General features: G+C 38.7%; 1 protein-coding gene across 1 annotated transcript in view; it reads right to left on the bottom strand.

The window, feature by feature from the left end:
- Nucleotides 1-22,044, bottom strand: part of ARHGAP31 (Rho GTPase activating protein 31) — a 102,800-nt gene that overhangs the window by 10,156 nt on the left and 70,600 nt on the right. The window contains exons 4-9 of the mRNA XM_087721316.1: nucleotides 17,272-17,354; nucleotides 14,854-14,961; nucleotides 9,899-10,044; nucleotides 6,305-6,503; nucleotides 3,131-3,255; nucleotides 2,079-2,138 (exon numbers count right to left, since the gene is read on the bottom strand). Coding sequence (XP_087577442.1) covers nucleotides 2,079-2,138; nucleotides 3,131-3,255; nucleotides 6,305-6,503; nucleotides 9,899-10,044; nucleotides 14,854-14,961; nucleotides 17,272-17,354 — 721 coding nt within the window. The remainder of the gene's footprint in view (nucleotides 1-2,078; nucleotides 2,139-3,130; nucleotides 3,256-6,304; nucleotides 6,504-9,898; nucleotides 10,045-14,853; nucleotides 14,962-17,271; nucleotides 17,355-22,044) is intronic.

Below are 22,044 nucleotides of genomic sequence, written 5' to 3'. Positions count from 1 at the left end.
AAGCTTAGGAGGTGGTGAAATAGGGAAGAAAATGAGAGAAACATATATATTTTCCCTCAGCCTTTCTCTGGATCCATATTTGCAATATTCCATCATTCTTTCTGTCTCCCTCTCCATCTCTAAATATGTTAAGATGAATACCACCCCATGAAGAAATATGAAAAAACTCACTCACTATTCTTCCTGCTTCTCCCTTACCCCATAAACTGCAATCATCCATTACCTTAATATATTTGTTGATATAAGGGATACTAGTGTAGATATACAACAGGTTGCCACAAACCATTTTTTCTGAAGTAGCAATAATAACAGTAAGGTTTGTCTCTAGATTGTATAACATAAAATGCAGAAAACTGATATAATTATAATTTTAAATATAATTTCTTATAGCCAACCTTTCACTTTGGAAAAATGTTCCCATGTTGATCAAAATAGACCCAATATTGGTAATCAAACAGCCTATTTTGACATTGGTCCAATTTAAAAAACAAAAACCAATACAAAGGCTTGGTCAAAAATAATTCCTTCATTCAAGACCCAAAATTGCAGTAATTTCAACACCGGCAACAATCTAATTTCTAAGAAAAAATAAGTTACATAGTTGTGGTTGGAATTCCTATGAATTCAGCCTTCCTCTAGTAATTGGATGATACATAAAACAGGAAATGTCTAAGAATATGTTTAATGTTACAGAAACAAAAATAAAGGGACAGGCATTCCTAGAGGTTAACCAAATCCTAAACCATTTGCAGCTTTATATATTAAATTTTAATCCTCTGAGTTGGGGTTGATCAGAGCCAACTAGTGCAGCTCATTAAGAATTTTATATTAAGTGGCCTTGCATTAATGAAGTACTGTAGTCTATAAGTTTGTATCTGCCTTTGGCACAGATTACAAATTCTGAACCATCTTCAACAGCAGTTCCACACAGAGTGTGTCTCAGAAATGTAGGCGATTGCAAAGCTTGGTTACTGTGGAGAGTCCATTCCTATACTATACAATCTCATAAATTCCACAATGAGGAAATGGCCTGTGCTAGATGATACCACACAGACTGGAAAGTTGTTATAAGATTGACAAATCTCCCAGACTGCAAAAATTTTTGAGTAGAGTATCCTAAAAGAAACTCCTCTTATTCAAGCAACTGAAGTTTTGCATAAGCAATAATCAATCAGAATAGAGCTGGAAGGGACCTTGGAGGTCTTCTAGACCAACTCCCTCCTTAAGCAGGAGATCCTATACCATTTCAAAAAAGTGACTGTCCTGTCTTAGAAACCTCCAGTGAATAAGCACTCACAAATTCTGATTGCAATCTCACTATTAGGAAGTTTCTCCTTAATTCCAGTTTCTCTTTTATTAGTTTTCATCCATTGTTTCTTGTCCTGCCCTCTGGTGCTTTGGTTGACTCCCCCCTCTCCTCTTTGTGGCAACCTCTCAAATACTGGAATACTGCTGTTACATTCCTCCTAGTCTTTCTTTTCTCTAAAATAGCTATACCCAAATCCTGCAACCGTTCTTCATATGTTTAGTCTCCAGGCTTTTAATCATCTTAGTTGCTCTTCTTTGCACTTTTTCCAAAGTCTCAACATCTTTTTTTGTAATGTGATGACCAAAACTGGAAGTAGTATTCCAAGTGTGACCTTACTAAGACTTTATAAAGTGGTACTAATACTTCACTTCATTTTGATTCTATCCTCTGTTTATCCAATCAAGGATTGTATTAGCTTTTTTGGCTGCTGCCACACACGGCACACAGCTGCACACTGCTGACTCATATCATAGTGAAAGTCTTGGTGGTTTTTTTTTTCTTGAACCATGAGTTCATCTAGAAAAAGAAGATGACAATGAAAGGCAAGTGGCTTCTCCAGCACACTCTCTGACCAATGACTGTACTAAGTACTTTTTAGTGTTATTCAATAAACCCCACAAAACATTTTGAACAAATAAACAGATTAATATAAACAGATATCCAGAATGTCCACCAAAATTACACAAATTCAGCTTCTGATATAAAAATGCCCAAAGACTGAGGAAATCTTTGACTTTTCCACATTTGATACACACTGATCAAGTCTTACCTTCTACTGGAAGTGAACAAAGTGAGTCCATGCTTTTAGCTGGTCGAATGGTTGCTTTCTCTGTAGAAGGAAAGGATGTAAAATGTTTGAAATATAACCACACACTGCAGTTATACAGAAATGAAAACTGTTAACAAGTGCAGCTGCAAAGCAGAAAAAGATTTAATATCCTGAGAATATATACAACTCTATCTTTAATTTACAGCTAAAACGAAGGTTTACCAGCTAGCAAGGTATAAGAGGTGCAATGCTTTCTTAAACTTTTTTTAGCACAGTGAAAAAAGCAAGTTTTATTCAGTATGTTTATCTGCCAAAATAGTGATATGATTTTTGCAAGGATTTTCTGAATTGCTTATTCATAAACAAAGAATAGTTGTGTATTGTTCTTTATTCAAGGAGCCCACTAACTTCTCCCTAAGCAGAGTGTTGGGCTGGATTATTTTCTACATCCTTCCTCATTGTGACAACTGTTTGGACACCTATCCTTCATGTTATCTGGTAATAAATGTAAATATTTTCAAGAATTAAAAGCTACGCATAGTAATTGCATCTTCTTTGCTCTACAAGGATTGTTGGAAGGGAGCCAGGACATTTCTTTAATAAGATACTGATTATATCATAAGGATTCTAATCAGAAACCCCAGACAAGATGAGATGGACACATGTTCCAGGACTCCTTAATAAAATGACTGGCATAGGCATATTCTTAGTAACAGCTTGGGCAGACGCACACTTGACCTCTGCCTGTGCATGCATTCAGCGAATTCAGAAATGCATGTTCAACACAGTAAAATAATAGGCAGTATTCACAGCAAGAATTTAATGGGCTTTGGGATATGACTGCCTGTTATTGTCCTACTGAAGTGATACTTGGCATGATGTAAGAGGTTAAATATGCAATCTCTCCCATGCTGTTGTCAAGCATCGTTCATACTGGCTTTTAATCCTTGTTACTTCATTAGCATGAATGATCTTTTGCTAAGTGCTGGCATGTATTTTTTTTTCTTGTTGGCCAAGGCCAAGCTAAGGGAGAAAGAGAAGTGAGTCTTTACCAGATAATTTTTGCCCTCGAACAAACACACTTCCATTGCGGCTCAGTTTAGTTTTAGCTTCTGTTCCTGACCGGCCCAGATTAAAAATAGACTTCCATTTCTTGGACTTTGTGGATAATTTTCTCCTGAAAGTTAAAATCAAAGATCTGTAAATAAGTAGCAATGCATAACAGTTAAGATCAATATGTTTTTAAAGTGTCCTGTTTGTTTGCCTTCATTTCCTCTCTGACTTTATTTTACCGCTTTTCACAGTTGTAGCCAAGAAAGACTTGAGCATCTCCAGCTAAAAAAAGATCAGGTAGCAGATGGTGTGAAGGTTTTGATTTGAAACATAGAGGGCTCTTGCCATCAGAGTAGCCAAGAGGCTAGACAGTTTGACCTAGAAAATGACTGCTTTCCCTTTCCCACTAATTATATATGTTATATTATGTATGATGTGGGAAATGGCCTTTTATGACTGGCCAACTCCACCCAATGAAATTATGGGTAAAATAACAGTTGACCTCAGGCCTCTGAATTCAGTACAGCCTGTGATTCATGTTAATCCTTTATGGGATTCAGAATTTATTACTCCTACAAAGATGTGGCTGCTCAAGCTCTAATTTATATTATGGGAACATGAGCAAATGCCATATGCCAACAGCAATTTAAGTATTAAACAGGACTGATGATGATTCCATAGTGGTTGGATAATATAAGTCTTTATATTGAAACAGCTTTTGCCATCTTTCAACAGTATCCAACTATGCATAAGAGTAAAATATAGTATATCAGTTATGCTACACGAATATAGAATGAATCTTAAAGTAGATATTGCAAATGCAATTGGGGAAGGTTACCAGTAGGTGGCTGTCTTATCACAGGTGCCTCAAGCCTTTGCATTCCACTCCTCTTGATCAAACATTTGAAATGAAGCAAAGCCGGAAAAAATATTCCTGTATCCATCTGTCTGCCTGATACTAGAGGTACTGACACTGACCAGGGATTTAATGTTCTCTTTCTCACAGCAATGTTGGGGAATTAGTGGGGAAAGTTTATATATTTTAAACATATTTCAAGTTTTGATGTAGCTATACAGTGCTGGGGAAATGGTTCCTCCTCTCAAAATTGCACTAAGCTTATTCATGGAAGCTATCAAAGATGGTTTCTCTTATAGTGCTTAGCTGAACTATAGCTATTGTTATAGTTGATGCAAATTGGTTGCACACCTGTGGTGGGTTTCCAAATTTTTTAGAACCTCATGTAGGTGTGGCCTGCTTTGTGGGAGTGGCTTGCCAGCCATGTGACTGGGTGGGCGTGGCCAACTTGCAAAATGTGGTGAAACTCACTTAACAACGCTCTTGCTTAGCAACCAAAATGTGGGCTCAGAAACTCTGGCATTGGAAGCACGCAAGCTGTCAACTTACAAGACCCTTGCACCCCTAACCCTTTAGAAAAAAAATCGCAGGGTGTTCAAACTTGACAGCTTTAAGACTTGTGGACTTCAACTCCCAGAATTCCTCCTCCAGTCATGTTGGCTCAGGAACTCTGGCATTGAAGTGTGCAAGTCTTAAAGCTGTCAAGTTACAAGACCCTTGCACCCTTAACCCTTTAGAAAAAAAACCCATGAGTGTTCAAACTTGACAGCTTTAGGACTTGTGGACTTCAACTCCCGGGATTTCTCCTCTCACTCTTCATCTTGATGACATGCGGACGGGCGGGGGGAGGAAGCTGGAACCAGTTCTAAACGGCACTGTAGATTTCTGGAACCCCTTTTATAGAAGAGCTTAGAACTGGCAGGAACCCACCCCTGCTGCACACCCAATTTCATCTAACAAGAAAGAGTACAGAGAAGAGCAACAAAGATGATGAGGGGACTGGAGGCTAAAACCTATGAAGAACGGTTGCAGGAACTGGTTATGTCTACAGCCAAGGTGGCGCAGTGGTTAGGGTGCAGTACTGAAGGCCACTTCAGCTGACTGTTATCTGAAGTTCAGAGGTTCTAATCTCACCAGCTCAAGGTTGACTCAGCCTTCCATCCTTCCGAGGTGGGTGAAATGAGGACCCAGACTGTGGGGGCGATATGCTGACTCTGTAAACCACTTAGAGAGGGCTGAAAGCCCTATGAAGCGGTATATAAGTCTAAGCGGTATATAAGTCTAACTGCTAGTTTAATGAAAAGAAGAACTAGGGGAGACATGATAGCAGTGTTCCAATATCTCAGGGGTTGCCACAAAGAAGAGGGAGTCAAGCTATTCTCCAAGGCACCTGAGGGTAGGACAAGAAGTAATGGATGGAAACTAATCAAGGACAGAAGCAACCTAGAACTAAGGAGAAGTTTCCTGATAGTTACAACAATTAATCAGTGGAACAACTTGCCTCCAGAAGTTGTGAATGCTCCAACACTGGACGTTTTAAAGAAAAGATTGGATAACCATTTGTCTGAAATGGTATAGGGTTTCCTGCTTTAAGTTGGACTAGAAGACCTCCAAGGTCCCTTCCAACTCTGTTCTAAAGATGCCACAGAGCACCAAAGAAGACAGGTTAGACCAGGGGACCCCAAACTTTGGACTGTGAAGGGATTGCAACCCGGTGGTGGAAATGGCCGGCGAGTGCTCACACGCACATTCTCATTTCTGCAAGCAGCGGGCAAGCGCATAGGCTTCATTTGCCTGCGTGGCGAGAGCTGTGAACGCCTGCGCTTGCCAGCTGCTCATGTGGAACCATCCACTCTCCCTCCCCCACCAGTCCACAAAGCCAGAAATGTTGGGGAACTCTGAGTTAGACAATGGAAGACCATTGGATGATATTTGTTTATTTATTACTGTATTTTTGGGGCTATAAGACGCACCGGTGTATAAGATGCATCAAGATTTCGAAAAGGTAAGTATGAAAAAAAAGTTTTTGTCCTCCCCCATCCCCAGGAGCACTCTGCAGGCTTCAGCAGGGCTGGGGGAAGGCAAAAACGACTCTTTTTTTGGCCTATTTTTCACAAAAATGGGATGCAGGCACAGCGCTTTGGGAGGTCAAAAAAGGCTGTATTTGGTGTATAAGATGCACCAATATTTCCACGCTCTTTTAGGAGGGGGAAGGTGTGTCTTATACTCAGAAAAATACGGTAAATTTATAGGCTGTTTCAAGGCCTTTTTATCTTTTGTGTTCAGTTTTCAGGTACTATAACAAGGAATAACTTACTTGCTGTCTGGTAGATCAAGGACGGTATGGTAAAAGGATCCTGTGGCTGGAACAATTTCTGGCAAACTGTTCTCCCTTCGCTCTTTGCGGGCAGGGTGACAGGCTGAGAGGCTTCGGGCCTGAGCTTCTTCCAAGCTTACCAGCTTCATTGGCAGAGGAGTTGAAGGTAAAGTTAGGCTCTTCATCACAGGTTTATTCTCTGGAAAAAGAAAGGAAGGAAAAACACATTGGAAATCTAGCCTAATTTGGGATGGAATGGAAGGTGGGAATGGCAGAGAGAAATGGAAAAGCAATAGCTCTCTCAAGCAATGCCTTTAATGAATAAACTTTCCCAGTGAAATTGTTTGCAAATGTGATTGTTGAACAAATGCACTTTTTATCCAGTAATGTCATTCAGCACTCTGCCCTCTACCCCAATAGTCCCTTGGTCAGCAGCCATATGCCACAGTGCCTTGGCACGCATCTTCTGAAAATGAGGGTGTTTATTTGTACTGAACTTTGGGAAGACTAAGCTCTTTTTCTAGTTTTGAAGATGAAGCAATACTTCTCTCCCATCCAGACTATTTTGGAAATTTGTTCTGAATATCGTTCCTGTTTTTCCTATTCAACACTGACTGCTATTGTTAAAAGGAGGTAGGAAGTTACAGCCCTGGAACTCAAAAAAAGAAAAGAAAAGAAAAGAAAAGAGAAGAAAGAAAGAAAGAAAGAAAGAAAGAAAGAAAGAAAGAAAGAAGTAAGTCCTGATGGTTAAAGACAGCTTTCCAAGCTTCAAAAGTGGCACACTAGCATTTCTTCTAATTAGCTATGTTTTTATTTATTTATTGGAAAATCCATAGCAAAGAAAGCTCACCTTCAAACACTTTATAATAAAATAGAGGACAAACCCAGATTAAACAGAAGTGAAACAGAATATACCTGAATGGAAAGGGGAAGGGGGTGGGGAAGTCATGATTGTGTTATTATACAATTTTAATAATGGACTTCGCATTTAACTTTAAATATTTTGATCTTGTTTTAAACGTTATTATATAGAAACCATGAAAATGGTCTCTTCTGAAAGCCTTTATCATGTTGTGCACCCTTTATATGGAACAGTTTATAAGGGAACCTAGGAAATTCTTATAACAGGTCTGCAACTTTTATTGAGTACTATTTTTATTAAATTATCCCTTAACTGAATGTTTTGCCATTAACAGCTGCCAGAAAGCAACAATTTAAAGCAGCCTGTCCAGCTGGCAGCTGCAACTTATGAGACCATGCTATTTACACCTTTTTTCTTTTTGAAGATTGTTATGGGACAGAACAACAGCTAAATTGATTTTTCAGCATGATGGCTGTTTTAACTAGTGAAACAGCACAAGGATGGGATATATAACATCCCCGGGTAGTAATGTCTTTGCAAACAACTTTCTTGGCACATACTCCTTGCCATACTTCACTTGTTGTTGTTGTTGTTGTTGTTGTTGTTGTTTTTAATACTCTTTTAATCCAAAACCTGATGTGTCAGAAACTGACACAGTAAAAATCAAGGTGTCAGCTGCTAATATCATTTCTTTTCCCCCAAGTATCTTAGCAAAAATAAGTGTGGAGATTGCAACTTGGTGGTTTATTTGGAAATATGCCCACATGCTCAGGAACAAGACAAAATAATCAGGGATCAGAGAACATTTGAGATACTAGTGATGTCAGGAGCAATCTCTCCGGTTTCACTGTCTTCTATTAAATGGAAATGTTATGCCTGGCCATAATGTACCCAACCTTAGCATCAATCTGTGGATGGAGAAATTACATGAAAGTCATTTTAGTGATGGCAATATTGTCTAATATTCAAATGTGCCCACCATCCCATTAAAATGCTGATTTATTAGCGGATAAACCAAGTATCTCAAAACTTTTCCTATAACTTTTTGGTGTGATGAGTTACTGTAACAACATTAGGTCAATGATGAGGGCAAAGATCTCCTGGCTGTTAAATCTCTTTTCCATGCTTCCTTTTTTTGCTTTTCCAAGTAATCAGGTTGCAAGAACAATAGGAATGAGCAACAAAAGGGAATAAAGCTGAGACTTCTTATTAGATCCCCATAATTCAGTCTTCAATGAATGGGAAACTTTGCAACTTTTGTTCCAACGTGAACTGAGGATTTTATGCAGTGGTGGGTTTCAAAAATTTTTACCAACGGTTCTGTGGCTGTGGCTTGGTGGGCATAGTATGGGAAGGATACTGTAAAATCTCCATTCCCTCCTCACTCCTGGGGGAAGATTACTGCAAAATCCTCATTCCCTCCTGATCAGCTGGGATTTGGGAGGCAGAGAATAGATGGGAGTGGGGCCAGTCAGAGGTGGTATTTACCAGTTCTACAAGCTACTCAAACTTTCTGCTACCGGTTCTCCAGAATTGATCAGAACCTGCTGAATATCACCTCTGGTTTTATATCTTTATTCCTTTTGTGCATAAATTAAAGGTTTGCTAAGGCTGCATCTTCCCAAACCTACTAATGGTTCTGAAAGCAATTTTAAAAAGCCTTTAAAGGATTAAAAAAAAATTACAGGTAGTCTTCAATTTACAACAGTTCATTTAGTAACCACTTGAAGTTATAACGGCACTGAAAAAAGTGACTAATGATCATTTTTCACACTTATGACTGTTGCAGTAGCCCCACGGCCATGTGAGTTGCATTTGGATGCTTGACAACTGGTTCATATTTATGACAGCTGCAGTCTCCCTGGGTCATGTGATCTCCTTTTGTGACCTTCTGACAATTCACTGCGAAAACCAGATTCACTTAACAGTGGTGTTATTAATTTAACAACTGCAATGATTTGCTTAACAAATGTGGCAAGAAAAGTCGTAAAATAGGCCGAAACTCACTTGAAAACTTTCTCACTTAAGCAACATTAATTTTGGGCTCAATTGTGGTCGTAAGTCGAGGACTACCTGTACAAATTGAGATAGCAGACTTTTGTCCACTATTAGGTAAAGGAAAAGTTTCCCCTCACACACACGTGCTAGTTGTTCCTGACTCTAGGGGCAGTGCTCATCTCCATTTCTAAGCCGAAGAGCCAGCACTGTCTGAAGACGTTTCCATGGTCATGTGGCTGGCATGACTAAATGCTGAAGGTGCATGGAACGCTGTTACCTTCCCACCAAAGGTGGTCCCTATTTTTCTACTTGCATTTTTACATGCTTTCAAACTGCTAGGTTGGCAGAAGCTGGGACAGGTAATGGGAGCTCACTCTGTTATGTGGTGCTAGGGATTCAAACCGCCAAACTGCTGACGTTTCTGATTGACAAACTCAGCCTCTTAGTCACTGAGCCACCGTGTCCCTTTGTCCACTATTAGTCCGGCTTTATATTAGTCACATCAAAAAAATCTAAGGCCAGATTCTATTTTTTTTTTTAAAATCATATAGATGCCCTTCATTTCCTTCTTCTGTTTTCTTTTTTCAATAGAATTGGGATTCAGACCTAAATACAAAAAGTAATGTAAACAGGTTATGTGCTGGAAAGAACTACGTTTATTGGCCAAAAGAGGTCAGGATACATTTGGAAATGGTCACTGTTAACATAAAAGAAAATAATTGAGAAGGAGTTACCTTCATTATCCTTTGGCCTGATACAAACGTTGTCACTGAAGATCTCATCCACATGGTTCAATATGAACTCTATCACCAACTGTTGGACTCGCACTTCCAAAAAAGCTGCATCTCCATTGCAGCCCTCTGCCTCAATCTCCTTTGATCTATGCATAATCAGAGAAGCAGTGGGAAGAACAACGAAAGATCACACCACCGAGGCACTGCTTGTGAACAAGAGAACTAAATTTCCTAATAAGCCATGTCTGCAACTTTAGAGCAAAAAAACACTGTATAGCAGCAGAAATTGACCCACATCCTACCTCTAAACCTTTTGGTTCTGCATTCCTTTCGTGACTCCTCACCTACACTACAGACATGCGTAAATCAACTATACACATTACAAGAGTTACATGAAGTACATTTTAAATGGCATGGTCCCTTTTCTATAAAAGATTTAAAATAAAACCCATACCGTAGTCAGCTTATGGAAAGAGAATATTAGTCCAAAGTACCATTCTATTTTCATCAATACCAACATGCTGTTGGGTAGCAAAATAGAGACAATCACACAGAACCTCCACTGCTCACTTCAAAATACAGAGTCAGGGTAGACAATCGGTTTCAAATGATCTCCAGACAAATATTTTAGGAATGCCATGATACGAAGGGGGCACTATACATCAACACCAACAGAGCTAAGCTAAAGCAAAGAAATGGTTTGGCCTTAGAGTCATGGTTGCATACCTTCTGTTCACACATAGACTATTCTATGTTCATTTAATTCTCCCAAATTCTTCTCCCTTCTCAGAAACCAGAGCAATTGGGTGTTAAGATGTCCTCTACTAGAGTTCATCAAGTCTGCTTTGAAACAAATACTGTACAAAGGGGACAACTCTTTATAGAGATCCATCAAAGCCTTGGAGAGCCATGAACTCTTCAAAGATGCAGCAAAAAATCTGCTGGCAGTCATTAAACACTGCAGTGTGACTTTCAATGAACATTTCCTCCCCTTTTCAGAAAGAAAGAAGAGTCTGAATCTGGGGAAACTTCTTCAAAGAGAACTTCCATGGGGTATATTCAGCTCATAATTCTTTATTATCCTTTTAGGAGAAACGAATGGTAATAATCAACTTATGGTGGAATCAAAATATAGATTTTTAGAAGGACAGCAAGGGAAGAATTAAAATGGATCACAGATCGTAACTGAGAAGAACAGTTTCATGAGTGGAACTTGCCCCTCAGAACAATTCTGGTGCAAGAACAATCCTTGTGTAAGCTAAAAGTAATTTCAAGAATAGTCATCCCATTAAAAGAGACTCAATTATCCAGAGGGGGTTTTCTGTACATGGATTAGTGTATTGATTTGCTTAGTTAGCAAAATGTCTTTGCTAAGCTTTTATAGAAGGAAGACCAAAATTTATGAACAAAGATGAAGTACAATATAACAAGCCCCTTCCCTAGATCTCATTAAGTCAGGGTTTGAAAGAATGTGACAAAAACTCCCATTGATTTCACTGGCTTTTATCAAACGTTGCAATGGCAGTTTTAATAATCCTTCCCCTGAACAGTATCCTTCAGATGTGTAGCCTTCAACACCCATAACTTCTTAAACCTAGGAAGACAGTCAGTCGATATGGTACAATGATTAGAATATCAGATTAGGAACAAGGAGCTCCACGTGAAAGCTCTCTTCAGAAAGAAGCCCACCATGCCTATTCTAATGATAGCAAAGATTTCTCCAGATGAAATATAGTTAACATAATATCTAATGGACAGTCTTAAAGGGGCAATTAATATCAGTCGGAGCTGGGGGCATGGCAAGGATAATGATGATTATAGCAGCTTTCCTTCTAAAGGAAAGATCAGCTGGAGTAAGGAGTGTGATGAGATGGAAAATGCTTCTTTCATAACTGATATTTGCTTTAGAACACGACTGTCAAACTCCTGGCCCATGGGCTGGATGGGTCAAATGCCTTGCCATGCTCATGCCCATTTTAGCAAAGGGAGAAATAGTCCCAATATGTCATGTGATGCCGCCATGTGGATGTGTGTTTGGCACCCCTGTTCTAAAGCAAATATCAGTTATGAAAGAAGCATTTTCCATCTCACCAGACTCCTTACCCCAGCTGATCCCATTTAGCATTTTTAAGCTGGCCAAACTAAAGCATGAACATTCAGTATTGTTGCATGAGATGAAATGGGCGGAGGAGGGGAATGCTTGGTTGTCATTTCAGCTTCCTAAAAGAAGGGGAAGATGAAATGCTATAAATCAACAGGGCAGCATTGTTTTATGGCAGACCAGACAAATAAAATAACACGAGACATAATCAAACATGAAACATATCGCAGCCAACAATATTATGTCAGCAAAAATAAACAGCACACACAAGCAAGGATTGTTTCAGATTACTTCAAAGAACATTCTGATGAAATTCTTATCTGAGCTGAGCTACTTTAAATCTGCTGGCAGAAATTTATGTCCCATTTCTGTACAGCAAAGAGTAAAGACAAGAGCCTTGAAGTGCACAGCAAGCACTTTCGTGTGAATACAAGATATAGCATTACTGCAAGACTCCCTCTACTACCCCAGATTATTAAAGATGCAAGGACGGATGCCCCAGGAACTTCAGAACTCTGCCTAATTGCAACAGATCTCAATAACCTCTCGCTAAGAGGCATAGGAGCCATTTTCTAGGCAACATCCTGTTCACTGGTTAGCAATTCTGCTTAGAGCTGGGGCTACTGCAGCCCAAGTTAATCCACAGGATTTAAGTTATCTCTGAGTGGAACCATCACTTCAAAGCATCAAGTGGGAAAGGACGGGAAAACATCAGAAAACAATTCAACTTGATGGATTTTGTGAGTTTGGCTTTTTTTTAAAAGAAAAGAAAAGAAAGTCTGCTTTGTGTTTTTCATCACATCAATGTTTTGGCCCAAACAATCTCTCCTTCCAACTCCAGCTTCACCCACCTATCCAAAAAGTAGAAATACTTTCTTATCTTGACATGCCAAAGTGTTGCTGAAGAAATTATCTCTGGGCAACACAATCCTTTGTAAAGCTAATAGCTGAAGTGCTAGATAAAACTCAAGAAGGGATTCCTTCAACAGGACAGCCTTGTAAGGGAGGTACAGCTACTTTTCATTTTCCCTGGGGATACATATTTATATAAATAAGTGTAGCTTCCACCACCTCCAAACCACCCCCTCCCCAAAAGAAAAAAGATGGACTATGCAGGAGACAAAATTAAATTTTGGAGCAGTTCAAGAACTGCAAAGATGGAGACAAGTTTTGCCCTGTATTTTCTGACGCTCAAACCCTCAGCCTCTTGTTGACCAGACTGGTATCCTTGAATAAACTCATTGTTAATAGTAGATCACATGCAGTGTATTTCTGCCTACTCACAATGGAAAAGTCTAATGAGAAACTTATGTTTCCAAAATTACATGAAACAAATGGACCTGTGCACTAGTGCTTCCATAATCAAATTCGTATCAGTGTATTGTTGCTTGGAGAAATACTGTGTCAGATATCTCCAATATACTTTATGAATCATTGCTCCACCTAATACTAGAAACTTCAGTAAAAAGTGTGTGTGTGTGTGTGTGTGTGTTTTCCACTCTTCTTCTGCCTTGCAATGAGGACACCAGATTCATCTGACAAATGGACATGGTTACAGCAAGCACATAAACAGTGTTGGGATTTTGCAGTTTCTTTCCTAATTTAGAGGGGACGAGATTTTTGTTTTTGTTTTAATCTCTACAAAGCCTATTTTAGGAGTTGCAACACCATTTTCATGTCCTATTGAAAAATACTGTGGAACTATAGCACAGGGGTATCAAACTTAAGGGCCGTGGGCCAGAACTGACCCATGTGGTGCTTAGATCTGGTGCATAGGGCCACCCTGGAAACAGTGAAGGGCCGGCCTACAGTGCCTCTGCCAGTGAAAACGGAGCTCGGGAGGGGTTGCAGGAGGCAGTTACAGCCAAAAACAGAACTCGGGAGCTCGTTTTCGCTGGCAGGGTGGTCAGGCTGCCACAGACACTCCCAATACGAGTGATGCCAAGCTGGCCATGTCCACTCTGGCCACGCCTCTATCCCCCCAAGGTCAAACACAAACCTGATGCAGCCCTCAATGAAATCAAGTTTGACACCCCTGCTATAGCCAATTTTTCAGCAATCATTTTACTATACTTTGAGAAAAGCTCAAAAAACAGGCTTGGTTCCCTTCTCCAATCATGGCCTATATCAGTGGTTCTCAAACTTTACTTCACACAGACCCCCTTTAAATACCTTTTGTGGCCATGGAAGCCCAAAACTTAACTCAAGATTTAAATCATAACATTTCTTCAAGCTTGTGATGAAGCACCACCCAGAAGTCCGTGGACCACAGGTTGACAACCACTGTCCTATTTGATCAGATAATTCAACTTCACAACACTGTTTTTTCTTTTGGTTTCTCTCCCCGCCTCTCTCTCCGTCTCTATCTATCTATCTATCTATCTATCTATCTATCTATCTATCTATCTATCTATCCATCCATCCATCCATCCATCCATCCATCCATCCATCCATCCATCCATCCATCCATCCATCCATCTATCTATCTATCTATCTATCTATCTATCTATCTATCTAAAGTTTACATGAACTCTTGATTGAATATTTTATTAAAATACACATTTTATAATTTTTGAGATTTGCAACTTTTTCAGGTATTCCCTTTACTTTTTCCAAGAAAACATGGGTCACTGAACTATATATGAACACCACATCAGGTTTTATGGCCATGAAAATGGGAAAACAAAAAACAAATTGCTGAGATTCATCTCCACAATCATATTTAAATGGACGCTTCTCCCCCACAGCTAGATTTGTCCACGAAGTTCTGATGAGCACCTCTACTATACATTTCCATTAACTTTCTCAGTATTGCCTTGAAGATAAAGAAAAAGAGTACGTGTATTTATCATACCTAAGGAGATTAGGTGCCCACACTAAAGCCAGGTTTCTGGTGTGCATGTTGGTCATGCCGCTGAAGGATGCCAGAAGTGCCAGGTGCTTGCTTAAGTATTCCAAGGTCCTGAAATAAAGTAATCAAGACAAACCAAGAACAAATATGACTATCACAATGTGGATATGGGGCCATCTAGAACTGTTACAATTAATGTAACACGCAGTAGCACAATGCTAATGCCTAAACCAAAATCTCTACCGATTGCCAATTATTAAGCATATTTTAAGGTGACAATGTAAACTAAGCAGGATTGGGATTGAATGTGCAATCATTTTGTAGCTAAGGTTAACAGCTAGAGAAGTTTTTTTTAAAAAAATTGACATTTTTAAACACAAGAATAAGACTAATGGTAAAGGGGCGGTGCTAATCGCCATGTCAAAGCCAAAGAGCCAGCACTGTCAGAAGACGTCTCCATAGTCATGTGGCCGGCATGACTAAATGCTGAAGGCGCATGAAGCGCTGTTACCTTCCCACCAAGGTGGTCCCTATTTTTCTACTTGAATTTTTTACATGCTTTTGAACTACAAGGTTGGAAGAAGTTGGGACAAGTAATGGGAGCTCACTTCATTACACATGGCATTAGGGATTCGCCGACTTTCTGCTCGACCTTCAGATCATCTTATCCACTGAGCCACTGCGTCCCTTTTAACAATAATACTAGTGCAAACTTTTCTTTCTGTTCTATTTTTCTGCTTTTTTTCTTTTTTGCACATTTAGTTTTTTCTTCATTTTTCTCTTTTGCTCTTTTATATATTTTTTTCCTCTAGTTTAGTTTGTACTAGTCTTTTTCTTACAAACTAAACTAGAGCAAAAAAAGAAGAGAAAAATGAAGACAAAAAACTAAAGGCGCAAAAAGAAAAAAAATAGAAAAATAGAACAGAAAGAAAACTAATATACAGAAGTGGCATCTATGTTTAGCGGACTTTCTCTCCTACTCTGCATTCCAAAATTAGATTAGCTCCATCCTTTTTGATATTATGAAAGATCCTTCAAATTGCTTATGTTATGAGGCCTGGGGCTCCAGTTAATGTGCTTAGATGGCTCCATTGTTGAGGCAGCTATTGTTATCCTCTCTTCACCTAAGGGTTTGCACATTTGTTAATTTTATACTATTTATTTCTTAATGTATATTTTTATATCTGTGGTTTTTATTCAATTATGTGCCACCCAGAGTAAGATGGGTGAGTATACAAATTTTGGTGAGATAGATGAGTATACAAATTGCATTAATAATAAATATATGAATAAATCTTCTTAATAGCAGTTACAAGTATAGTTATAAATTGACTTTACATTGTGACTCCCTTCTTTCTATAATTTCTAGTGTCTAATCATCAAATCCATAAATCATAAGTTCAGACTTTTTTAAAATGCAAAAAGTCCATAAAGGATTTACAGTCACCAATAAATGTAGATATTGTCTTAGTTATACTGGCCTTTGAGTGGTTTGCTAGGATATATGTTCTATCTAAAAAGTGAAAGCGGCCAAAGTAAAGATGTTTAAGAATAGACACTACATTTTCATTATTTTTAATTAAAAGCTTTTAATAAATTGCAGCTAATATGATCACTGTCTATAATCATATTTCCCATCTTATGTCACATCTTATGCCACATTAAAAATTACAAATTTAACACCATTTCCAATTGTGTTTGAGGATTGCAGCACAAATCCTCATTGTGGCCTACTACATTAGCTACTAATGCACTAGTTAACTACTCACCCCACCCCACTTTCATTGAAATATTTATTTTCTTCTTCTTACTCTTACTTATCTCTACTGGGGGGCATTGGGACCTCACAAATCCACAATGTTCCTCCCACTGAACATCTGAAACTGAATGAGGAGAAGACACAAAATACATTAAACCTGAGCTATGTAAAACCTTATCTGAATTATCTTGAAGGTACGTGTGACCGAGGAGCCAGCTGGTTGTGCAATTATCTACAACAATGCTTATACAGCAGAGACTCAAAACAAAAAGTGTTTTATGATTGAAAATATTTTGATTGACAATAAAAGGCTTCCTGGAATTTCAAAATGATATGATAGAGACTTGAATACAGTAATAAACTTCAGTAATAGATGAGTAACCATGAAACAAAAGCACTGGAAGAACGTGGCTGGGAAAAAGATGGTTTGGATAGGTGGGGTACAGAGATGATTAGTCCTGATAATATAACATCCTGTCTGTTTCATTTAAAATATATTGAAAAAATATAGCTAAGTTGTTGAGCAATTGTTTGATTAGTAGAGTATTAGTGGACTATCCAGTCTTTCAACTAGTTAAAAACAGAGCAACCTCAGCATAAAGCATATTTTTCTGATTTTATCTGCCTGCAACCCACAATAGCTACTAAGTTTTCTCTTTTACCTATAATGTGACGGTGGAAGTTCTTGGATAACATTATGAATCTGGGCCAACTGCTCTTTCTCAGAGAGGCACGAGACTGCTTCCTGAAAAGATATCAACAAAAAGAAATCAAAAAGTATTCAGTTAGCTCACAACTATTTCTTGAAGGCAAAAACAATCTTGTTCACAATATCGTTACCAAACTGATACACAAAATAGACAGACATGGAAATAATGATGTCTGCAGAAAACCAGCAGCAGCCTTCCATCAAATTGTGTCAGTAAAATAATTGTAATATGTATTAGGAAATAATGACATTTGGGGAATTAAAAAAAAATTGAGTGTGATGTTGATCATTAACTTTCAAGGGGATTAAGAAATTGCACAAAAAATAGACCTGCCAAGAACTATTTGTCACGAGCAATATACAAAATTTTCAAATGATATGGTGACATATCAATTAGTATATTAGGGAAGGACATTGTTTTCCTAATGATCACATTATGAATGCCAAAGAAGTCACCACCTCAATCAGTTTTCTCCATAAAATGGCACTTTTCAGATTACATGAGACCATTGAACACAATGCTGGCTAAGGTAAAGGTTCCCCTGCATATGTGTGCTAGTTGTTTCTAGCTCTAGGGGGCAGTGCTCATCTCCGTTCCTAAGCCAAAGAGCCAGGGTTGTCCAAAGATGTGTCCGTGGTCATGTGGCTGGCATGCTAAATGGAGAACTGTTACATTCCCAGGTGATCTCTATTTTTCTACTTGCATTTTTGATGTGCTGGGTCAGTAAGTAAATCTTTATTACGGTCAAAGACCAGCAATACACATTAGTTTTTACACTATGTTAAAAAAAGACTGACATTAAGATATAATTAAAAGATATTGATGTTAAAAATGGAAAATAACATAAATGTCAGATTGTTCGGGTCACGCCCTGGTTTACCTGTGTGCAGCACTGTTAAGTATAGGAGTAAAATACAATGGTCCAAAGATTGTTAGAGATATGCCCAGATAATTGGTACAAGATGACAACTATACTTCTGTAGCCAATTTTTTTCTTATGGACATTGCAGCAGCACAGAACTTTGCCACTGCATACGTGGTAACTGGGTTAGTGTCCAGGAGGAGAAAGCCTAGATAAAAATTCTCTGCCCTCCCTGGCAATCTCTCTAATAAGGGGAGAATATATGCAGACTTACAAGCTCTGTATATCTCACAGTGTAATAGAACATGTGAGATATCTTCAACTTCTCCTTTACGACATATACAAACCCGTTCTGCTATAGGTGTTCTCTTATACCTGCCCTGGAGGATGCTGAAGGAAGAATGTTAAATCTGGCTCTGAAGAAAGCTATTCGTTGTTTTGGGAAGATCAGGTCATTCAGATATCTTGCCGATTCCCACACACCCTGTTTGATTCTGTCCCTACTGTGGAGAGGCAACCTAATTTAGTTCTTTTTGGAACTCCATGTCCTTCATTCTATTAATTACTACTTGCTTTGCTTGATCAAAGCCTAGGGACATTAAGAATACCGGTGAGAGCCCATAAGAGCCCAGCTTGTGATCAATTGCCTGTTTCCAGGGGGAGGGGAAGTTGTCAGTCAACACTAGTGGGGATGTGCTGCGGCTAGTAACAGGAGCTCACTCCATTATGCAGCGCTAGGGATTCGAATCGCTGAACTCCTGACCTTCTGATCAACAAGCTCAGCATCTTAGCCACTGAGCCATCACGTCCCACTACAATGTTGGCTAGAAAGTATTTTTTTTAAAAATACTGGATATACAGTAGTAGGACAAATAAAACAGCTTCAGAGTAGGTTTATTTGTCCATTTGTCCATAACAACTTGAATTGGCTCTCTTATTATTATCTGGATCTGTCAAAGACTGGAAATGAATCTTCTACATGTACAGGATATGACCTTCAAGAGCTGAACAGAAATGTCATCTTTGGGCTCCTGTGAAGAATCTGTTCCCATCACTAATATAACCATTTCAAACTGGGGTTTTTTCACCTCTGCTCATGATCTTTGTTCACAGGAGATGATTACCAATTCTCCCTGCAGGTGCTATTTGCATTTAAAAGAAGGTGTAAGTTTGGCTTAGAGTTGTACTTTGTGGCAGGCTTCCTGAGAGAAGAAAATGCATATTCATACACAATCAGAATGCAGCCATTCTTGAAGGGATGCAATTTTGCTTTTTATTTGGACTGTCTGTGATTAGAGGTCATATACAACTCAGAGCTGCTTGGGAGTGACCTTCCCCCATTCTGTTGCAGACAAATATTTTGGGGTTCCTCATTAATTTCGCCTACCAAATTAGAACTTTAATTATAAGACAGTAGTGCAACATTTTACTAAAGATCAATGATTCGCCAACATCTGTATTGATAAGAATAAAGGAAGATGATGGCTGCTTAAACTGAAACTCCTTCAAAGTCCTTCAAATTAGGAATAGGCTGAGCAGAAATAGACAGTTCAGTCTAGAACCAAGATGGCCAACCTATGGCACGTGTGCCCCAAGTGGCTGGCACCCATTCGTCTTCCAGGTTTCTGGCATGCATGCACGGGTGACACCCAGCTGGCCTTCATGCGTGCAGCAGTGTTGGAAACTGGAAGAGCTGGTCTTCCATTTTGCTGCATAAGCATGTGCCAGGCAGCTGACTGTTGCGCATGCGTGCGCACCAGAAATCCAGAAGACTAGCTGGCTGGCACACATGTGTGTGCCAGAAACCAGATGTTCATTTTTGGACATGCGCATGCACCCTGGGCACCTCCTCCTCCGGGTTGCAGCCCAGACGGGTGTGTACGCTCCCTTTTCAGCACTTATGCTGAAAAGGTTCGCCATCACTGGTCTAGGATTTTGTTTCCTGAGATAAGCTCTTTAAAAATTCGTTTCATTTTTAAATTCTGATATATCTATTTAAAAGACCAGGAAGAAGGGTGAAAAATCACCATCAAAAAGAAATGCATTATTTTAGACGCATTGCAGAAAGAAAAACTTTGGCATTCCTATTACCTGTATTTTGAAAGAGAGATCCAATAAAGAGTGCTGGGCCATGTGGGAACATAAGACTATGCTGCATTAAACATTAACTATCATAATTAAGTGCCTGCACAGAGGTTGTTGTATGGTTTGCACTGCATTATATTGTATATACATACAATAATGAGCATCTTAGGAATGTAAGTATAAAATCTGACAAGAGCTAGTCTATTCTGCTTGCACCAAAGGACCATAAAATTAATTATTTAAGGCATCAAAGCTTTCGCATTGTTCTCACAGGAGCACAATAAGTAAAGCCCATACTGTTTGATCCCACTTTATAGGCAGAATAAGAGGAGATGAATAGCAATTCAGCCAAGACCATTATAATGCCACAATATTATCTGATTGTGGCAGATAACAGGTAGATCAGGCTGAAGGCAACTTTTTAAATGAAGGGCTACCACATTGATAGTAAGTGTTGAACCTTTGTTTCTAGCCTCTGTACTGTGACTATATATATGTCACTATATATAAAGCACTGTGTGTGTGTGTGTATATATATATATATATATATATATATATATATATATATATATATATATATATATATATATATGTGTGTGTGTGTGTGTGTGTGTGTGTGTGTGTGTGTGTGTGTGTGTGTGTGTGTGTGTGTATGTATGTATGTGTGTGTGTGTATATATATATATATATATATATATATATATATATATATATATATATATATATATATATATATATATATATATATATATATATATATATATATATATATATATAAAGTCACAACCCCTGGTATGCCCAAATATGGGAGGAAGGTCACACTTCCACTCTCTGTCTTCGGCTCGTCACAAGAGACCATCCAGACAGAAACCCAATATTTTTTACTGTTGCCTTTTTGTTACATTTGTTATATTTATGCTGATAAATAAATAAAGGGAGACTAGTATAGATCTATTTCAAGCTATTTAGCTCTCATCAGCTAGCCATACCCTATGTTGGGAATCGAACCTGTGTTCTATTGCCTCTCAGGCAGATGTGTTAACCATTGAGCTACAAGGCTCGACTCCTTATCAGCCAGCCAGGGTGAGAGGTATATATTTAAAGTCACAACCCCTGGTATGCCCAAATATGTGTGACCTTCCTCCCATATATATATCTTTTGTAGACAGTGTTTTATGAGGCAGAGGAACTAATCTTGAGAAATCTTAAAACTTGATTGACAGAACAGCAAAGAGGCAAATATATGCCATGTAGACCTCTCGTCAGTTAAACTATGATATATAGTCTCTTAAAAGAGAGAAAGCTTACCCAGGGGACAGTATTATGGATGAATAGAATGCAATTTAATGGGGAGAAGATCTATATAAATATAGTGTAGAAAGTTAGCACCCACCCCTGTCCTAGAAGAATGAAATACTTTAGGAAATATTAAAAAGGCAGAATATTTCCCCTAAAAGAGAAATAGAAATCTTAAGGGAGACAGAAACTCAAGAGCTTCAATTCCCTGCCTCTAATAGATATTTGGTGCCCATTGAGAAGGACTGGGCTAACCTATCTACAAAACAAAAGACCTTCAGCTCCAAGGTGATGGGATTAAGGCATGACCCTCCAGGATATTATAGGATTATCTAGCATCAGCACTCACTGCATTGCAAAATCACCTGGGGACATGACATCAGCTCAGGGTTCAACCAAACTTGATTCAGACAAACATGACTCAACATGGGAGTCTGACTACAGCCAATAGAATACATATTCTTGCACAGGAACAGGAAGCT

The sequence above is a fragment of the Thamnophis sirtalis genome, unplaced genomic scaffold, assembly GCF_051295495.1.
Source record: "Thamnophis sirtalis isolate CommonGarterSnake01/CBP01778 unplaced genomic scaffold, rThaSir2_p1.2 scaffold_8, whole genome shotgun sequence".
In the NCBI taxonomy this organism is placed as follows: Eukaryota; Metazoa; Chordata; class Lepidosauria; order Squamata; family Natricidae; genus Thamnophis; species Thamnophis sirtalis.
This window is presented reverse-complemented; position numbering and strand designations above follow the sequence as displayed.